This window comes from Neomonachus schauinslandi, chromosome 13 (genome assembly GCF_002201575.2).
Source record: "Neomonachus schauinslandi chromosome 13, ASM220157v2, whole genome shotgun sequence".
Lineage (NCBI taxonomy): Eukaryota > Metazoa > Chordata > Mammalia > Carnivora > Phocidae > Neomonachus > Neomonachus schauinslandi.
The window spans coordinates 40,514,062-40,534,201 of NC_058415.1; the positions used below are offsets into that span (position 1 = coordinate 40,514,062).

At 38.3% G+C, this 20,140-nt stretch overlaps 1 protein-coding gene across 1 annotated transcript in view; it reads right to left on the reverse strand.

Annotated features, from left to right (window-relative positions):
- FREM1 (FRAS1 related extracellular matrix 1) overlaps positions 1-20,140 on the reverse strand; it is a 145,954-nt gene that overhangs the window by 70,484 nt on the left and 55,330 nt on the right. The window contains exons 16-18 of the mRNA XM_021682416.2: positions 16,025-16,219; positions 14,757-14,942; positions 1,447-1,643 (exon numbers count right to left, since the gene is read on the reverse strand). Coding sequence (XP_021538091.1) covers positions 1,447-1,643; positions 14,757-14,942; positions 16,025-16,219 — 578 coding nt within the window. The remainder of the gene's footprint in view (positions 1-1,446; positions 1,644-14,756; positions 14,943-16,024; positions 16,220-20,140) is intronic.

A 20,140-nucleotide genomic window follows, 5' to 3' on the forward strand; every position in this document is an offset into this window, starting at 1 on the left:
TGATACACATTTTGCAGATAAGGAAACGAAACAGAAGTTTAGAGAGAAATAACTTATCCAAGATCCTACAACCAGAAAATGGCAATACCCAAGTCCCTCTTAATTCCAAAGCCTGGGCTCATCCATTTAATCAAGATTTGCTGTACCTATGTCTGAATTAAATAATCATATATAAAAAATAGAATTGTTTTAAAAGATTATATGCTGATGTGAAAAGGTTTCCAATATACATAATTAGGTTTTTTTAAGAAGTGGAGAGTAGGAGGTGTAATATGATCCCTGATTTATAAGTAAATACAGAAAAATTGCATATATGACATATATATACACACACATACAAACATACACATCACTGGCATGTGCACAAATTATTTTTGAGGAATTACTAAAAAAAAATCATAGGCAGTGGCTATGGGTAGAGGCTGTTGAAGAGGGAGACTGTCATATTTCATATTTCATTGTGTATGTTTCTCAATATTCTAACTTGTATAACTACATATTTTTATTACTATATTTTTAAAGACAACAGGTGTTATCTGAGGAGAGATATTTATGGCCATTTTAACTATCTATCTGAATTTTTAAATAAAACTAACAAACATTATCATATAAAAATAGTTCTAGAAACTACATAAAAAGAATGACTCAAATTGTATTTTTTTCATTTCATCTATCCTTATAAATAGCTATATGAAGAAGCGCCTGTGTGGCTCAGTCGGTTAGGTGTCCGACTCTTGGTTTCGGCTCAGGTCGTGATCTCAGGGTAGTGAGATCGAGCCCCCATCAGGCTCTGTACTCAGCTCGGAGTCTGCCTGACGATTCTCTCTCTGCCTTTCCCTCTGCCCCTCTGCTCATGTGCTCTCTCTCAAAATAAATAAATCTTAAAAAAACTATATAAAAAGATGCCTTAATATATATGAATTAAGAGTCCTTGTCATTATAGCATAGGTTAAGAGGGCATGCTATGGAATCAAACTGCCTGGGTGCAAATCCCCTATGTACCATTCCCTATGTGCCACCTATTTCCAAGCTCTGTGATGTTGGGCCACTCAGTTAACCTCTCTGTGCCTCATTTTTTCAGTTACTATAAGGCAATAATAATACCATCACCCTAAAAGCCTTGTAAGCCTTTACATGAGCACATGTAAAGGACTCGAAATACTACCTATGACCTAGCAAGTACTCCATCCTATATCTATGCAACTATAATTGCAACCGTGCAATTCTCTGTTTGCAATTATAATCATTACCATTATTAGAATAATATTTTTCAAGTAATTGCATTCTATAATATAGGTTACTGTTCTCCCCATTCCCTATCAGCTTAATGTATTAAGTGCACCTGGACCAATGTAAATGAACTAGGTGAAAATAAAATCATAAAATGATTTAAAAAATTAAAAAATGATAAAAAGAAGAAATTGAAAATTCTGTTGTCTTTCTTACAGTAATATTCTGCACTACAAAGTCAGGAGCTTCATCATTTGTGGGGTTGATGATAATGTAAAATGGTATCTCCAAGGAGCGTCGCTTCCCATCTGTGACATACACCATGAACTGGTCAGCTGTTGGTTCCATCCTCAGATGCCTGGCCTGCACATAGTTAATATGCAATGCTTTCATGTCTTTCCACTGGAACGAACCTAGAGCACACCAACACGGAGCAGGTAAATAAGAAAAACATTTTTTTTTCCAAGCTACTGGTTCTTAATCCTTAACCCAATAGCTTATTTCTCAGAAAAGCAAATAAGAGATCATTGCAGTTGACCTAAGAATCAGCTATTAGGGGTTGCTATAATGTCTTTCAGCCATCAACATAAAAACAGATATCCATAAATCATAAGGGAGGATTACAATTTGCGCAGAGAACAGAAGGGCGATAACTGCTAACCAGAATGTGTAGGGACTTCATGACTGTTCTTTATATAGTTGGAACAAAGGTAAGAGAGACCTTCCCTTGATTAAAACCACTGCCCCCATATAAATAGTTCTTGGCATGCTTGAGTAAGAAAGAGACTATCTCTTTCATACAAAGGCAAAACAAGAGTCAGTCAATCATCTGCCTACTTGACGTACACATCAAGCGACAGGTTGGATTGAATGGAATTAGCTGACCTGCTGTTTTGGTATTTTGACATTGCCCTAAATCAAAAGAGAAAAACGCTCTATGTTGAGCATTAAGTCACAGGCCAAACTGCGTACCTTTAATGCAATAAATCTTTTCCCCGCAGCTTTATTGAGATATAACTGACATATAACATTGTAGGTTTAAGATTTAGTTAACACATTATCCACCTCACGTGATTACCATTTTGTAGTTTTTATAGTGAGAACATTAAAATTCTACTCTCAAATCAACTTTCAAGTATACAATACAGCATTAATTATAGTCACCATGCTGTACCTTAGCTTCCTAGAAATTATTCCTCTTATAACTAAAAGTTTGTACCCTTCAACCAGCAACTCTCCATTTCTCCCACCCTTCAGCCCCTGGTAACCACTATTCTACTCTGTTTCTATGAGTTCAATGGTCTTAGATTCTACATATAAGTGAGATCATACAGTATTTGTCTTTCCCTAATGTATTTCACTTAGCATAATGCTATCAAGGTCCATATATGTTATTGCAAATAGCAGGATTTCCTTCTTGTCATGGCTGAATAATATTCTATTATGTATTTAATATCACATTTTCTTTATCCATTCACCCATCAATGGACACTTAGGTTGTTTCCATGTGTTGGCTATTGTGAATAACGGTGCAATGAACATGGGAGTATCGATATTTCTTTGATATCCTGTTTTCATTTCCTTTGGATATATACCCAGAAGTGGAATTGCTGGATCACATGATAGTTCTATTTTTAATTTTTTGAGGAATCTCCATAGTGGCTGTGCCAATTTACATTCCCACCAACAGTGCACAATGTTATCTTTTCTTCGCATCCTCACCAGCATTTGTTACTCTTGTCTTTTTGATAAGAGCTGTTCTAACAGATGGGAGGTGATACCTCTTTGTGGTTTAGATTGGCATTTCCCTGATGATGAGTGATGTTGAGCACCTTTTCACGTACCTGTTTGCCATTTGTTTGTCTTCTTTGGAGAAATGTTTATTCAAGTCTTCTGCCCATTTTTAAATCAGATTATTTGGGCTCCTTTGCTATTAAGCTGTAAGAGTACCTTATACATTTTAGGTATTAATCCCTTACCAGATATATGGTTTACAAATACTTTTTTTTTTTTTTAAAGATTTTATTTATTTATTTGACAGAGAGAGAGAAAGCGAGAGAGGGAACACAAGCAGGGGGAGTGGGAGAGGGAGAAGCAGGCTTCCCGCCGAGCAGGGAGCCTGATGCGGGGCTCGATCCCAGGACACTGGGATCATGACCTGAGCCGAAGGCAGACGCTTAACAACTGAGCCACCCAGGCGCCCCCTACAAATACTTTCTCCCATTCCGCAGTTGCCTTTCCATTTTGTTGATTGTTTCTTTTGCTCTGTAGAAGTTTTTTAGTTTGATATGGTCTTACTTTGTTGATCTTTGCTTTTGGTGTCAAATCCAAAAAACCACTGCCAAGACAAATACCCAGGAGTTTACCACCTATATCTTCTTGTAGGAGTTTTATGATCTTGGGTTTTACATTCAAGTCTTTAATCTATTTTTGAGTTCATTTTTTTGCATGGTGTAAGATAATGGTGCATTTTCATTCTTTTGCATATGGCTGTCCAGTTTTCCCAACACCATTTATTGTCCTTTTCCCATTGTATATTCTTGGCTCTTTTGTCATAAATTTAATGACCATATATGAGTGGACTTACTTCTGAGCTCTCTATACTGTTCTATTGAGCTACATGCCTGTTTTCATGCCAACACCATTCTGTTTTAATTACTATAGCTTTGTAATATAATTTGAAGTCAGAAAACATGACAACTCCAGCTTTGTTCTTTCTCAAGATTGCTTTGGCAACTCAAGGTTCCATAGAAATTTTAGGACTGATTTTTCTATTTCTGTGAAAAATGTCACTTGAATTTTGATCATGATTGCCTTGAATGGGTAGTACAGCTTTGGGTAGTATGGACATTTTAACATTAACACTTTTGATTCATGAATATATCTTTCCATTTGTTTGTGTCTTTTTCAATTTCTTCCATCAAGACATCAATTCTATGTCTTCCAGTTTTTGGTGTATAAATCTTTCACTTCCTTGGTTAAACTTATTCCTAAGTATTTTATTGTTTTTGATGCTATTGTAAATGAAATCGTTTTATTTCTTTTTCAGGTAGTTCATCATTGGTGTAGAGAAATACAACTGATCTTTTCATGTTCATTTTGTATCCTAAAACTACTTAATTTGCTGACTTGTTCTAACAGTTTTTTGGTGAAATCTTTTAAAAAATTTTACATATAACATCATCCCCAAACAGAGCCAATTTTACTTCTTCCTTTTATTTTTATGCCTTTTATTTCTTTTTCTTGCCTAATTACTCTGGCTGGGACTTTCAATACTATGTTGAATAGGAATGAAAGGAGTGGGCACACTTGTTTTGGTCCTTATCTTGGAGAGTAAGTTTTTAACTTTTCACTGTTGAATATGATGCTAGTTGCGAATTCGTCATATATGGCTTTATTATGTCAAGATACATTACTTCTATACCCAATTTGTTGAGAGTTTTTATCATAAAACATTGGTGAATTTTGTCAAATGCTTTTTTAGTATCCATAGAGATGATCATAGAATTTTTGTCTTTTCTATGAATGTGGTGTATCACATTTATTGATTGGCATATGTTGCCATCCTTGCATCCCAGGTATAATTTCCTTTTGATCATGGTGTATGATTCTTTTAATGTGCTACTGAATTCAATTTGTTAATATTTTGTGGGGAATTTTTGCATCTATATTCTTGAGGGATATTGATCTGTGGTTTTTTGTTGTTGTTTTTTTCATAGTATCCTTACCTGGCTTTGGTATCAGGGTAATTCTGGTCTTATAAAATGAGTTTGGGAGTTTTCCTCCTATTCAATTTTTTGCAAGAGTTTAACAGTAGTGTTAATTCTTCTTCAACAATTTCATAGAACCTGTAAAGACATCTGGTCCTGGGCTTTTCTTTGTTAGAGGTTTTGAATTACTGATTAAATCTCCTTACTTATTATTGGTCTATTCAGGGTTTCTAGTTCATGATTCAGACTTCGTAGATTTTATGCTTCTAGGAATTTATCCATTTCTTTTAGGTTGTCTAGTTGGTTGATGTATAATTGTTCATAGTAGTCTCTTATGATCCTCTGTATACCTGTGATATCAGTTGTATTATCTCTTCTTTCATTTCAAGTTTTATTTATTTAAGTCCTCTCTTTTTCATGGTAAGTCTAGGTGAAGGTTTGCCAAAGTTGTTTATCCTTTTGAAAGACCATGTCCTAGTTTCATCAATCTTTTCTACTGTTTATCCAATCTCTATTTCACTTATTTTTACCATGATCTTTGTTGCCTCCTTCTTTCTGCTAACTTTGGGCTTATTTTGTTCTTATTTTTCTAGTTCCTTGAGTTATAAAGTTAGGCTGTTTATTTGAGAACTTTTTTCTTTTTTAATGGGAGCGTTTGTCACTATAAGCTTCCCTCTTAGCATTGCTTTTGCTGCATCTTAGATATGGTATGTTCTGTTTCCATCTTTGCTTCAAGATTTTATTTATTTATTTATTTATTTATTACATTTTTATTAAGAAATAATTGACATACATAACTGTGTAAATTTAAGGTGTAGAGCATGATGGTCTGATTTACATATACTGTGAACTGATTACAATAGGTTCAGCTAACATCCATCTTCTCATATAGATATGATTAAAAAAAGAAAGAAAAAAAAGGAAAAAAAATTGTCCTGTGATAAGAATTCAGGATTTTTAAAAAATTTCATCTTTGACCCATTGGTTGTTCAGGAGTATCTTAAATTACACATATTTGTGAATTTTCTACTTTTCCTCCTGTTACTGATTTTTAATTTCATACCATTGTGGTCAGAATAGATGCTTGGTATGATTTCACTCTTTTAAAATTTGCTAAGACTTGTTTTGTGATGCATGATATGATTTATCCTGGAGAATGTTCCACACATACTTGAGAATAATGTGTATTCTGCTTTTGTTGGATGGAATGTACTGTATATGTCTACTGGGTTCATTTGGTCTAATATACAGTTTAAGTCCACTGTTTCCTTGTTGATTTTCTGGCAGATGATCTATCCACTGTTGAGAGTGGAGTACTGAAGTCCCTTACTATTATTGCATTGCTGTCATTACTTCCTTCAGATCTGTTAGCATATGCTTAATATTTTAAGGTGTTCCAATTTGTATGCATATAATTCTACATTTGTTATATTTTCTTGATGAACTGACCCCTTTATCATTTTACAGTAACCTATTTCTCTTGTTATAGTTTTAACATAAAGTGTATTTTATCTGTTATAAGTACCCCTTCTCTCTTTTGGTTTCCATTTGCATGAAATATTTTTTTTCATCCCTTCATTTTGAGCCTATGTGTGTCCTTGAAGCTGACATTAGTCTCTTGTAGGCAGCATGTAGCTGGGTCTTGTTTTTTTCTATCCAATCAGTCATTCTATTAATTCAATTAATCTTAAACCTTTATTTTTAAAAATTTTTTATTGTTATGTTAATCACCATACATTGCATCATTAGTTTTTGATGTAGTCCATGATTCATTGTTTGTGCACAACACCGAGTGCTCCATGCACAACGTGCCCTCTTTAATACCCATCACCAGTCTAACACATCCTCCCAGCCCCCTCCCCTCTAGAACCCTCAGTTTGTATTTCAGAGTCCATCATCTCTCATGGTTCGTGTCCCCCTCTGATTTCCCCCCCTTCATTCTTCCCCTCCTGCTATCTTTTTTTTTTCTTAACATATATTGCATTATTCATTTCAGAGGTACAGATCTGTGATTCAACAGTCTTGCACAATTCACAGCGCTCACCATAGCACATACCCTCCCCAGTGTCTATCACCCAGCCACCCCATCCCTTCCACCCCCCCACCCCACTCCAGCAACCCTCAGTTTGTTTCCTGCAATTAAGAATTCCTCATATCAGTGAGATCATATGATACATGTCTTTCTCTTTTTGACTTATTTTGCTCAGCATAATACCCTCCAGTTCCCTCCACGTCATTGCAAATGGCAAGATTTCATTCCTTTTGATGGCTGCATAATATTCCATTGTATATATATACCACTTCTTCTTTATCCATTCATCTGTCGATGGACATCTTGGCTCTTTCCACAGTTTGGCTATTGTGGACATTGCTGCTATAAAAATCGGGGTGCACGTACCCCTTTGGATCCCTACATTTGTATCTTTGGGGGAAATACCCAGTAGTGCAATTGATGGATTGTATGGTAGCTCTTATTTTCAACTTTTTGAGGAACCTCTGTACTGTTTTCCAGAGTGGCTGCACCAGCTTGCATTCCCACCAACAGTGTAGGAGGGTTCCCCTTTCTCCGCATCCCCGCCAACATCTGTCATTTCCTGACTTGTTAATTTTAGCCATTCTGACTGGTGTGAGGTGGTATCTCATTGAGGTTTTGATTTGGATTTCCCTGATGCCGAGCGATGTTGAGCACTTTTTTATCTGGCTGTTGGCCATTTGGATGTCTTCTTTGGAAAAATGTCTGTTCATGTCTTCTGCCCATTTCTTGATTGGATTCTTTGTTCTTTGGGTGTTGAGTTTGATAAGTTCTTTATAGATTTTGGATACTAGCCCTTTATCTGATATGTCATTTGCAAATATCTTCTCCCATTCTGTCGGTTGTTTTTTGGTTTTGTTGACTGTTTCCTTTGCTGTGCAAAAGCTTTTTATCTTGATGAAGTCCCAATAGTTCATTTTTGCCCTTGCTTCCCTTGCCTTTGGCGATGTTTCTAGGAAGAAGTTGCTGCCTGTGTTCTCCTTTAGGATTTTGATGGACTCCTGTCTCACATTGAGGTCTTTCAACCATTTGGAGTCTATTTTTGTGTGTGGTGTAAGGAAATGGTCCAGTTTCATTCTTCTGCATGTGGCTGTCCAATTTTCCCAACACCATTTGTTGAAGAGACTGTCTTTGTTCCATTGGACATTCTTTGCTGCTTTGTCAAAGATTAGTTGACCATAGAGTTGAGGGTCCATTTCTGGACTCTCTACTCTGTTCCATTGATCTGTGTGTCTGTTTTTGTGCCAGGACCATACTGTCTTGATGATGACAGCTTTGTAATAGAGCTGGAACTCCGGAATTGTGATGCCACCGGCTTTGCTTTTCTCTTTCAACATTCTTCTGGCTATGCAGGGTCTTTTCTGGTTCCATACAAATTTTAGGATTATTTGTTCCATTTCTTTGAAAAAAGTGGATGGTATTTTGATGGGGACGGCATTGAATGTGTAGATTGCTCTAGGAAGCATTGATATCTTCACAATATTTGTTCTTCCAATCCATGAGCATGGAACGTTTTTCCATTTCTTTGTGCCTTCCTCAATTTCTTTCATGAGTATTTTATAGTTTTCTGAGGACAGATCCTTTGCCTCTTTGGTTAGATTTATTCCTAGGTATCTTATGGTTTTGGGTGCAAGTGTCAATGGGATCGACTCCTTAATTTCTCTTTCTTCTGTCTTGTTGTTGGTGTATAGGAATGCCACTGACTTCTGTGCATTGATTTTATATCCTGCCACTTTACTGAATTCCTGTATGAGTTCTAGCAGTTTTGGGATGGAGTCTTTTGGGTCTTCCACATAAAGTATCATATCATCTGCAAGGAGTGACACTTTGACTTCTTCTTTGCCGATTTGGATGCCTTTGATTTCTTTTTGTTGTCTGATTGCTGTGGCTAGGACTTCTAATACTATGTTGAATAGCAGTGGTGATAGTGGACATCCCTGCCGCGTTCCTGACCTTAGGGGGAAAGCTCTCAGTTTTTCCCCATTGAGAATGATATTCGCTGTAGGCTTTTCATAGATGGCTTTTATGATATTGAGGTATGTACCCTCTAGCCCTATACTCTGAAGAGTTTTGATCAAGAAAAGATGCTGTACTTTGTCAAATGCTTTTTCTGCATCTATTGAGAGGATCATATGATTCTTGTTCTTTCTTTTGTTAATGTATTGTATCACGTTGATTGATTTGCGGATATTGAACCAACCTTGCAGCCCAGGGATAAATCCCACTTGGTCGTGGTGAATAATCCTTTTAATGTACTGTTGGATCTTATTGGCTAGTATTTTGGTGAGAATTTTTGCATCCATGTTCATCAAGGATATTGGTCTGTAATTCTCCTTTTTGATGGGGTCTTTGTCTGGTTTGGGGATCAAGGTAATGGTGGCCTCATAAAATGAGTTTGGAAGTTTTCCTTCCATTTCTATTTTTTGGAACAGTTTCAGAAGAATAGGTATTAATTCTTCTTGAAATGTTTGGTAGAATTCCCCTGGGAAGCCATCTGGCCCTGGGCTTTTGTTTATTGGGAGATTTTGGATGACTGCTTCAATTTCCTTAGTGGTTATAGGTCTGTTCAGGTTTTCTATTTCTTCCTGGTTCAGTTTTGGTAGTTGATACATCTCTAGGAATGCATCCATTTCTTCCAGGTTATCTAATTTGCTGGCATAGAGTTGCTCATAATATGTTCTTATAACTGTTTGTATTTCTTTGGTGTTGGTTGTGATCTCTCCTCCTTCATTCATGATTTTGTTGATTTGGGTCCCTTCTCTTTTCTTTTTGGTAAGTCTGACCAGGGGTTTATCAATCTTGTTAATTCTTTCAAAGAACCAGCTGCCAGTTTCGTTGATCTGTTCTACTGTTCTTTTGGTTTCTATTTCATTGATTTCTGCTCTGATCTTTATGATTTCTCTTCTCCTGCTGGGTTTAGGCTTTATTTGCTGTTCTTTCTCCAGCTCCTTTAGGTGGAGGGTTAGGTTGTGTACTTGAGACCTTTCTTGTTTCTTGAGAAAGGCTTATATTGCTATATACTTTCCTCTTAGGACTGCCTTTGCTGCATCCCAAAGATTTTGAACACTTGTGTTTTCATTTTCATTGGTTTCCATGAAGTTTTTTAATTCTTCTTTAATTTCCTGGTTGACCCATTCATTCTTTAGTAGGATGCTCTTTAGCCTCCATGTATTTGAGTTCTTTCCGACTTTCCTCTTGTGATTGAGTTCTAGTTTCAAAGCACTGTGGTCTGAAAATAGGCAGGGAATGATCCCAATCTTTGGTACCAGTTGAGACCTGATTTATGACCTAGGATGTGATCGATTCTGGAGAATGTTCCATGGGCACTAGAGAAGAATGTATATTCCGTTGCTTTGGGATGGAATGTTCTGAATATGTCTGTGAAGTCCAATGTCTAGTGTGTCATTTAAAGTCTTTATTTCCTTATTGATCTTTTGCTTAGCTGATCTGTCCATTTCAGTAGAGGGGTGTTAAAGTCCCCCACTATTTTTGTATTGTTGTCAATGTGTTTCTTTGCTTTTGTTATTAATTGCCTTATATAATTGGCTGCTCCCATGTTAGGGGCATAGATATTTACAATTGTTAGATCTTCTTGTTGGATAGACCCTTTAAGTAGGATATAGTGTCCTTCCTCATCTCTTATTACAGTCTTTGGTTTAAAATCTAATTTGTCTGATAGAAGGATTGCCACCCCAGCTTTCTTTTGGTGTCCATTAGCATGGTAAATGGTTTTCCACCCCCTCCCTTTCAATCTGGGGGTGTCCTTGGGTCTAACATGAGTCTCTTGCAGACAGCATATCGATGGGTCTTGTTTTTTAATCCAATCTGACAGCCTGTGTCTTTTGATTGGGGCATTTAGCCCATTTACATTCAGGGTAACTATTGACAGATAGGAATTTAGTGCCATTGTATTGCCTGTAAGGTGACTGTTACTGTATATTGTCTGTGTTCCTTTCTGGTCTATGTTGCTTTTAGGCTCTCTCTTTGCTTAGAGGACCCCTTTCAATATTTCTTGGAGGGCTGGTTTCGTGTTTGCAAATTCCTTTAGTTTTTGTTTGTCCTGGAAGCTTTGTATCTCTCCTTCAATTTTCAATGACAGCCTAGCTGGATATAGTATTCTTGGCTGCATATTTTTCTCATGTAGTGCTCTGAATATATCCTGCCAGTCCTTTCTGGCCTGCCAGGTCTCTGTGGATAGGTCTGTTGCCAATCTAATGTTTCTACCATTGTAGGTTACAGATCTCTTCTCCCGAGCTGCTTTCAGAATTTTCCCTTTGTCTCTGAGACTTGTAAGTTTTACTATTAGATGTTGGGGTGTTGACCTATTTTTATTGATTTTGAGAAGGGTTCTCTGTGCTTCCTGAATTTTGATGGCTGTTTCCTTCCCCACATTAGGGAAGTTCTCTGCTATAATTTGCTCTAGTAAACCTTCTGCCCCTCTCTCTCTTTCTTCTTCTTCTGGGATCCCAATTATTCTAATGTTGTTTCATCTTATGGTATCACTTATTTCTCGAATTCTGCACTCGTGGTCCAGTAGTTGTTTATCTTTTTCTCAGTTTCTTTATTTTCCATCATTTGGTCTTCTATATCACTGATTCTCTCTTCTGCCTCATATATCCTAGCAGTTTGCACCCCCATTTTTTACTGCACCTCATTAATAGCCTTTTTGATTTCGACTTGGTTAGATTTTAGTTCTTTTATTTCTCCAGAAAGTATTTCTCTAATAACTTTCCACGCTTTTTTCAAGCCCAGCTAGTATCTTTAAAGTGATGATTCTGAACTCTAGATCCGACATCATACTAATGTCCGTATTGAGCAGGTCCCTGGCAGTCGGTAGTACCTCTTGTTCTTTTTGTTGAGGTGATTTTTTCCATCTTGTCATTTTGTCCAGAGGAGAATAGATTAATGAGAGAACAAAATGCTAACAGGGTAACAATATCCCCAGAAAATATACTCTAAACAAATCAGAAAAGACCTGAAGCTGGGGGAAAAGAAAGGGAAAGAAAGAAAAAAGAAAAAGAAGAAAAAGAAAAAGATAAAAACAAACAAAAAGAGAACAAAACAAAAGAAAAAACCAGAATATGATCAAATAGGATCAGGCTTGTGCATAGATCAGTGCCACACACTAGATTTTGGGTGTATTTTGGTCTGTTAGAAGAAAGTGCCTCCCAAAATTTTAAAGAAAGAAAAACTTACATATGTCCAAAAATAAGGGTTGTTATGATGAAGGGATGGAATATGACTGTAAAGATGAAAATTATAAAAAAATTTTATAACAGGAATTCATAAGAAGTTGTTTGAAAAAAGAATGAAGAGGATTTTTTAAAAAAAGAAAAAAAAGGGAGAGAATGTGATCAGGCAGGAGAGTAGAAAAAAAACATACACTAGAGATTTAGGGTATATTTTGATCTGTTAGAAGAAACTATCTCAAAATTTTCAAGAGAGAACAACTTATATATATTATATGCCAAAAATAAGGGTAACTACTATGAAGGGATAGAATATGACTCTAAAAATGAAAAATAAAAATGTTTTTTAAAAAAGGGATTGATAAGATGTTGGTTGAAAAAGGGAAAAAGAAAAATTCAAAAAAAAAAAGACAGTTAAAAAAAATTAACTTTGAAAGACTAAAGAATCATGGTAAAAAAGCTATGAATTCTATGTGTAGTATTCCCCTAGCGCTGGAGTTCTGCCGTTCTCATTGATCGGTAAACTTGGTCTTGGCTGGCTGTTCTCGCTGATCTTCTGGGGAGGGGCCTGTTGCCGTGGTTTCCAAATGTCTTTGCCGGAGGCGGAATTGCCCCGCCCTTGCCTGGTCCGGGCTAAGTAATCTTTTCGGATTTGCTCTCGGGAGCTTTTGTTCCCTGCAAGCTTTCTGTACAGCTTTGGAGGCCAAGAGTGAAAATGGCGGCCTCCCAATCTCCGCCCCGGGGTAGCCAAGAACTCGGGGCCCCGCTCCTCAGTGAGCCCCCAGAGAAAAGCCATCAGTCACTCCTGTCTCCCCGGTCTCCGGCCGCACTACGTGCTCACCCGGCCTGTGACTGAGCGTTTCTATCTCTGGCACCCGACCCCGGGTGGAGTCTCCAAACCCAGCAGATCCCTGTGGCGTGCTCCCGCGCGGCTCCTCCCGGGGGAGGAAGGGGAGTCTCCCCGGATCTGCCGCTTGCTGGGTCCCTGCTGGAGGAGCAGTGGCCCGACTGTGCTGCGGATCACAGTTTATGACAACCCCGAGCTGAGAGCCCACGCCTGGGCTCTGCCTCTGCAGCCAGCTTCCCTGCTGCATTACCTGGGAGCTCTGCTACACTCAGGCACCCCCGGTCTTTCTGTGACCCCGAGGGTCCTGAGACCACACTGTCCCGCGAGGGTTCCACCCCCCGCTTAGCCACCAGAGTGACGTCCCTCAGCGGAGCAGACTTCTAAAAGTTCCGATTTTGTGCTCCGCGGCTCTATCACTTGACAGAAGTGGCCGACGGAGGCCCCCTCCCCCGCCGTCTAGCCTCCCGAATATCACCTCGGATTCACTTCTCCGCACGTCCTACCTTCCAGAAAGTGGTCGCTTTTCTGTTCAGAGAGTTGCTGCTATTCTTTTCTTCGATCTCCTGTTGAGTTTGTAGGTGTTCAGAATGGTTTGATCCCTATCCAGCTGAATTCCTGAGACCAGACGAAATCCAGGTCTCCTACTCCTCCGCCATCTTGCTCTGCCTCCCAACCAATTAATCTTAAACCTTTAAACTGGATATGCCCCAAAAGGTGCTTAAAGAATCATCTAGTTCATTTATTTCTAAGGTGTTGTCTTTGAATAAATAAATAAAGTGTTGTATTTGAATAATTTTGATTTGGGTGTCTGTTTTTGTTCCAGTTGTTATTGCCTGAAATACAAGAGCTATTTAAATATCTGAGATAGGGGCGCCTGGGTGGCTCAGTCATTAAGCGTCTGCCTTCGGTTCAGGTCATGAAACCAGGGTCCTGGGATCGAGCCCTGCATCGGGCTCCCTGCTCAGCGGGAACCCTGCTTCTCCCTCTCCCAGTCCCCTGCTTGTGTTCCCTCTCTCGATGTGTCTCTCTCTGTCAAATAAATACAATCTTTAAAAATAAATAAATAAATATCGGAGATACATTTTGGTTCCAAAATTTAAAGTCATCACCTTCAACATTTCAGGCTCTCTCTGTTACACCCATGATACACATCCTAATCTTTTCTGCCAATGTCTATTAAAAGTGCTAAAAGATTGGGCGCCTGGGTGGCTCAGTTGGTTAAGCGACTGCCTTCGGCTCAGGTCATGATCCTGGAGTCCCGGGATCGAGTCCCACATCGGGCTCCCTGCTCAGCAGGGGGTCTGCTTCTCCCTCTGCCCTCTTCCTTCTCGTGCTCTCTGTCTCTCATTCTCTCTCTCTCAAATAAATAAATAAAATCTTAAAAAAAAAAGTGCTAAAAGATTAAGAGAAGGAGATCTATAAGCTCCCACCAGATTTATTCTATCACAGTATTCTGTGTTGCTCTGAAGGTCTTTTAAAACATTCTTTCTTACATATTTATTCTTATAGTTTTCATAAGTGAAATTTCCATTTAGTTTGAAGTAAACTCCCATACGTGGGGCAATTCAAAATAGAAAATTAAAATGAGAAACAATAATACTCAAAAGTATCCACTATAATAATAATTCCTTGAGTGTACACAGTGCTTTGAACATTTCTGAGGTTCCTACTCAGTCATTCAGCATGATCTGGCCAGTCAGATCCATAGACAGAGGCGAGTTATCACAGATCATGAAGCCATGACTTACCTATGCTTACGCCCATATTGCTTTTTTCAAAACCTGCAGAAGGAAGCGTGTTTTCAAGGTAGCCAAACTGGGGAGGAGAAGCCAAAACAAATTCCAAGTCGTCTGCTGCAGTGTCAGGATCAGTGGCGGACAAATGGTTAATGGTAACGGCTGCAGAGAAACCCTCATCTACCACGAACATGGTACCTGCATGCAAACAACAACGCAATTATGACTTAGCGTGAAATCCTCTAATCAGAATAGTGAAGACAAAAGGGAGTGATTGCAATTCCAATTCAGAGAAGCCTCCCATATGCAAATATACTTCCATGGGAGATGTTCATTTCCTTTGGCATAATTTCTCCTTACAGTGAAAATATTCAGGGGTAATGGGTGGAATTTAATTTGACTTGTGGAATTATATGTTTTTTCTTGTACAAGCAAGCCAGACAATAATGGAAAGACAGCAGAAATACTAAATGCTCTAGCACAGCCCTTTAGTCATTCTCAAGGAACTCTGATTTCCCTTGTGTCTCTATAGAAGTGACAAATGAAAATAAGAATTGCCAAACTGTTTTAATGATAAGCCACTAAATGTAGTTTATGTACTTTTCGAGATCAGTTGTTACCTCTGTTTGTCAGAGCGTTAATTGCCTGTGAGCTATTATGAATTGCTCATAACGAACATTTTTTCATGCCTTGGTGCTTAATTATTCTGCAGGGATAATGCTTCCTTTCCAGAACATTGCTTGGGAGATAGTTTGCAAATTACAATAACATCCATACATATGCTTCTATTTTTTTTCTAAGAGACAGAACATATACATAATGCCTATTAAGCGATGACTTTCTAAAAAGCAAATAAGGTTAAATGTATATAAATGGTCTCTCTGGTATTTTCATTCTGCTCTAATAGAAATTATTATGGATAAAATAAATTACTCTCTCTCTCCAGCAGGCAAATGATATTTTCCCACATGAAATAAAACCAGAATATTTGAGGATTCCAATGTTGTCCTCATCCCAACACACACACACTCATCACTTGCAAACACACTTGCATTCTCTCTCCATACAGAATTACCCACATTTTTAAACCAATAAATTCTTTTGCCTTGTAATCTTTTATAAATATGGAGTTTTCCACAAGTCGTGTGGAGGCAATTCTCGCAGGCAATTCTGTATGGTAGTTTTCCATTTTAACTATAATTCAAGTGCATTATTTCACTAACCCACAGGTATGACACGAGATGAGATAATGGAACTGTAATAGAAAAAAACATTGTCACCTATTGCAATTGAAGGTGATTGGTTGTCCACTGGATGTACCGTGATATTGAGGTCATACACTGGAAAGGACTCATGAAGAGGAACAGATGGATGAGGCCCGTTGTAGCAACAGCCATTCACAGAAGGGCCAGCTTCTCCATCCGAAACCACCAATGTAATGGTATCAAAACAAGGCACCAGGCCAATCTCACCACCTGGAAGATACAGCTATAGCTGAAACCTGACTTTTTAAAAATACAGAATACTAAGATGAAATCTACCTGCACCTCTTCTATAAGCAAGAGTGGCGAGGAAAGGATCTTAGGTGGCTAACATGTAAAACTCAGTTGATCACTATGGAAGGAAATAGTCATGAAAATAATGACAAAATGCTTGCCCATCTGTTGCCCCTGGTGAAATCCTTGACGGCCATCTCTCACCATATGGAGGGGCAAAAGGGGCTAACAAGGGTCTGACAGTTCACAAATGAACAAGGGAGAGACAAAGCTTGACTAGTGATGGTTTCATTCTTCCTGCCTCATTGTTTAGTGTTAGGACCAACCTCAGGGAGAGCAGAAGGCACCCTTGTCCTTCCAACTGCATTGTCTTCCCATTTACAATAACTACCTTAAATGAACAACCATCAACCACACCACCACAGTGAGGAGAAACAGAAGAAGCTGGGGAGGTGAAATAGAAAGACGAGCCACATTGTTGTCATTCGTTTCAATATTTTCCTCATTATATAATAGCCAACGTTAGCAAAATAGCAACAGGACATGGGGAAAAAGTGGCATTTATTTTTGTTTTCCTTTTACTCTTTAGGGCTATGCATATGGGATTTAATATGGCCCCAACTGAAGCAGTGAGAAGAAGAAGGAAAAAAATGTCAGATTAGACAGTTTATCAGCAAACTGGCCGATCTGCTCTTGGGTTACTAACAGCACGGAGGTAGGTCCACTATCCAGAGGACATAAAAGTTGTGCAGATGTGCTTTTGGTAATTCTCATGCATCATCTTGAAAGCACCAAGAGGGAAGCAATTTTGTTTGAGTTTTGATGAGACAAGAGCACAAAAGATTAGGGAAGTCATCTCTTTTCACAAGACACGTTGGTCAAATGTACACAGTACTGTGCTTGGTATTATTCTACCCACTTAAGGACAAGGAAAATCAAGAGATGATAAAACTGAGCAGTCAAATGATTGAAGAATGAGAAAACTGGGCTCTTAAGAAAAAATAAAGTTGACGTGGAGAGAATTAGAATTAAATAATCAGCCTTTAACTTTAGGAGCAGTAAAAAATAAGATGCCTCTTATCTATTCATATTTATAAAAAATAAATTGGCATAAAGCTCATTTATTCCTCATTCACTTGATAAATATATATTATTTAATGGCTCCTACGTGATCATTAGTGTTCTGGGTGCTCCAGCAGAGAATCAGGCAGACATTATGAAAGCATCAAAAGACAGTTCAAAAGAATGTCAAATGCCAAAAGACCTATTATGTGTCAGGCACTGACACAATCTAATGGTCGAGAAATAAACGCAGTTTGGTTAGAATATCACAGGTGTGTGTATGTACTAAGACAAACCATATGGAACTGCCACCATTAAGTCATTATTTTACCAGTTAAATGGAAAATTCATGTATCTCAGCCTGAATATGTACAAGGGGCTGAGGGTGAAGAAAGATGAAAGTTTTGGCGGACAGGGGCATGGGGGCAGGGCACACATGGCAGAGAGAGTCAGAGAAGCCTTTCCAGATGTCTCTGCTTGCTTTACACTGAGCATTAAATGATGAGTAGTTTACCAGGCAGATGAGGCAGAGAACTGGGATGGAGGAAGGAGGACCTGCGCGGAGAGGGAGCCAAGAAGAGAAGTGGAAAAATCATTCCAGGAAGAGTAGACAGCTTTTTTAAAGGGAAAAAAAAAAAAAAGCAAACATAGTATCTCCTGTAACTATAATTTTAATATAATGGAAGCGTTACATTTACAGAAAAGCTGGAAAACCAGGCTGAACATCTAGTCACAAAAAAGCCTACAACATGGGCGGAGAATTCTCTACCTTGAATGGAGCAGGTCTAAGGATATGATTTATACTTAAAACTGTTAACCACAGCATTGTTTTACAAAGTTTTTTTGAATGACTTCATGCTTAATGGGGAGAAGAGCAGGTTAATAATGTCATTTTACATCATAAAATATTATTTGATTTTTAAAACTTACATTTACAGTAACTTTTGTAACATTTAACAACTAATAAACGTTTTAGCTGATAATCTCAATGAAAAAAGTAATCAACAAAACTGCACATACAACATGATCGACAACTATGTAAAAAATTATGATTAGAAGAAAGAATACAGGGGCACCTGCGTGGCTCAGTCAGTTAAGCATCTGCCTTCGGCTCAGGTCATGATCCTGGAGTCCCAGGATCAAGCCCCACGTCGGGCTCCCTGCTCAGCAGGGAGTCTGCTTGTTCCTCTCCCTTTTCTCTCCACAACCCCCCACCTCATGTTCTCTCTCTCTCTCCCTCACTCACTCTCTCTCTCAAATAAATAAATAAATCTTTTTTTTTAAAAAACGAAGGAAAAGTACTACAATACTGAAATGTTAAGAGTGACCATTTTTGAGAGGTAAGTAGGTGATTTTTCAAAATTTCATTATGCTTTCCACACTTTCCAAGTTTTTTTCTCTTTTGAAATGGGCAGGTAGTTTTATTTTTATCATCATGGAAAGCAACTAAAATAATGGTGACAAAATTATCCTCAGGTGGCCTTTATAAATCAACAGACAGAGGCAAGAGCAGAGCCATTGAAACTTCGGGTCTTGTAGTAGTGTGATTCTTTATACTCTCTCCCACACAGTGCTAAAAAACTACCAATTGAGTCATTGGGAGAATGTTACCAGGAAACCTATCATTCAAATAACAAACCATCTTTCGAATTGGCAGTGTTTCTGCTAATTTAGTAACACAACAACAACAATAAAATACCCATCTATCTGAAGTAATTTGCCTCATGTCCTACTAGGTCTTATAAAAAAAAATGAGTTCACACTTCCTCACGTGGCTATCACACCAAAGGGATTTATAAAGATGTACACCTGTTGTTTAGCACTTGGAGCAAGGCACTGGCAGAGGAGACAGCTTCATCTCACCCCTAATGTATCTATGCTGCATTAGCCCGCCCCAGATGTGAAAATTATGTAAAAACCCACAGACCAATAGTCGTTGGGCTGTGGCCCCTTTTCTGCTAGTCTATCTGAGATCTATTGCGGAAATCAAAATGAAGCACCTAGATGTGGACTCTTGAGGGACATCGAGCAGGTGGACTCTGCCCCCCAGGCCAGGAAAATAAGCAATAAAACCCTTCCTAAGACTAAACACACTTAAGAAGATAAGGAGATACCATTTTCATAAAAAAAGATGTCTGGCGGAGTGATTAAAATGTGCCCTACTAACTAATTGACCGTAAAACAACTGGTATCCTAATAAATCATCATTTTCCAAAGTACATATAAAAATGCTATTTCACAATATCTCCCCCACCCCTGTTTCCAAATTCATCCTTCACTATCTCAATCCCCCCACCCTGGGATCCCTCTCCCACTTGCTGCTTGTTTTCTCCCTGTGTTCTCAAATAAGAAAGTGGTTTGAATTTTGATACCTCTTATTCCCTGCACCCTCACCTGGCCTTCTATACCTCATCCTGCTTCCCACAGAATCTACAGATGAGAGCCGCATATGGATGAGGACACATGAAATTGTAATCGAGTAGCAATAAAAGGGAGTTAGGGAAGTATACAGTATTATTACTGAGGAAGTGCACTCAAACCAGAGATCAGAAGATGTGCAAGGGGCAATGATCGATGAGGTACTGATATGGGACACTGTCCTCTTTGCATGTGAAGGGGTCCGTCTACCCATTTACATTAAAAGTCCTTCACAGCTGAGTCTGGATTTTACTCCTCTGCAGCCTGCAATGCCCAGTACTCTCTCTTGCAGATAACAGATGTTGAATTAATATTTTCCTTATTCGAACATTTTACATGGGGAACAAATGCCATTTGGGTAACAATATAATGTGATTTCAGAAATGAAAAAACAAAGCTAATAAACAAGCGTTTACTGTA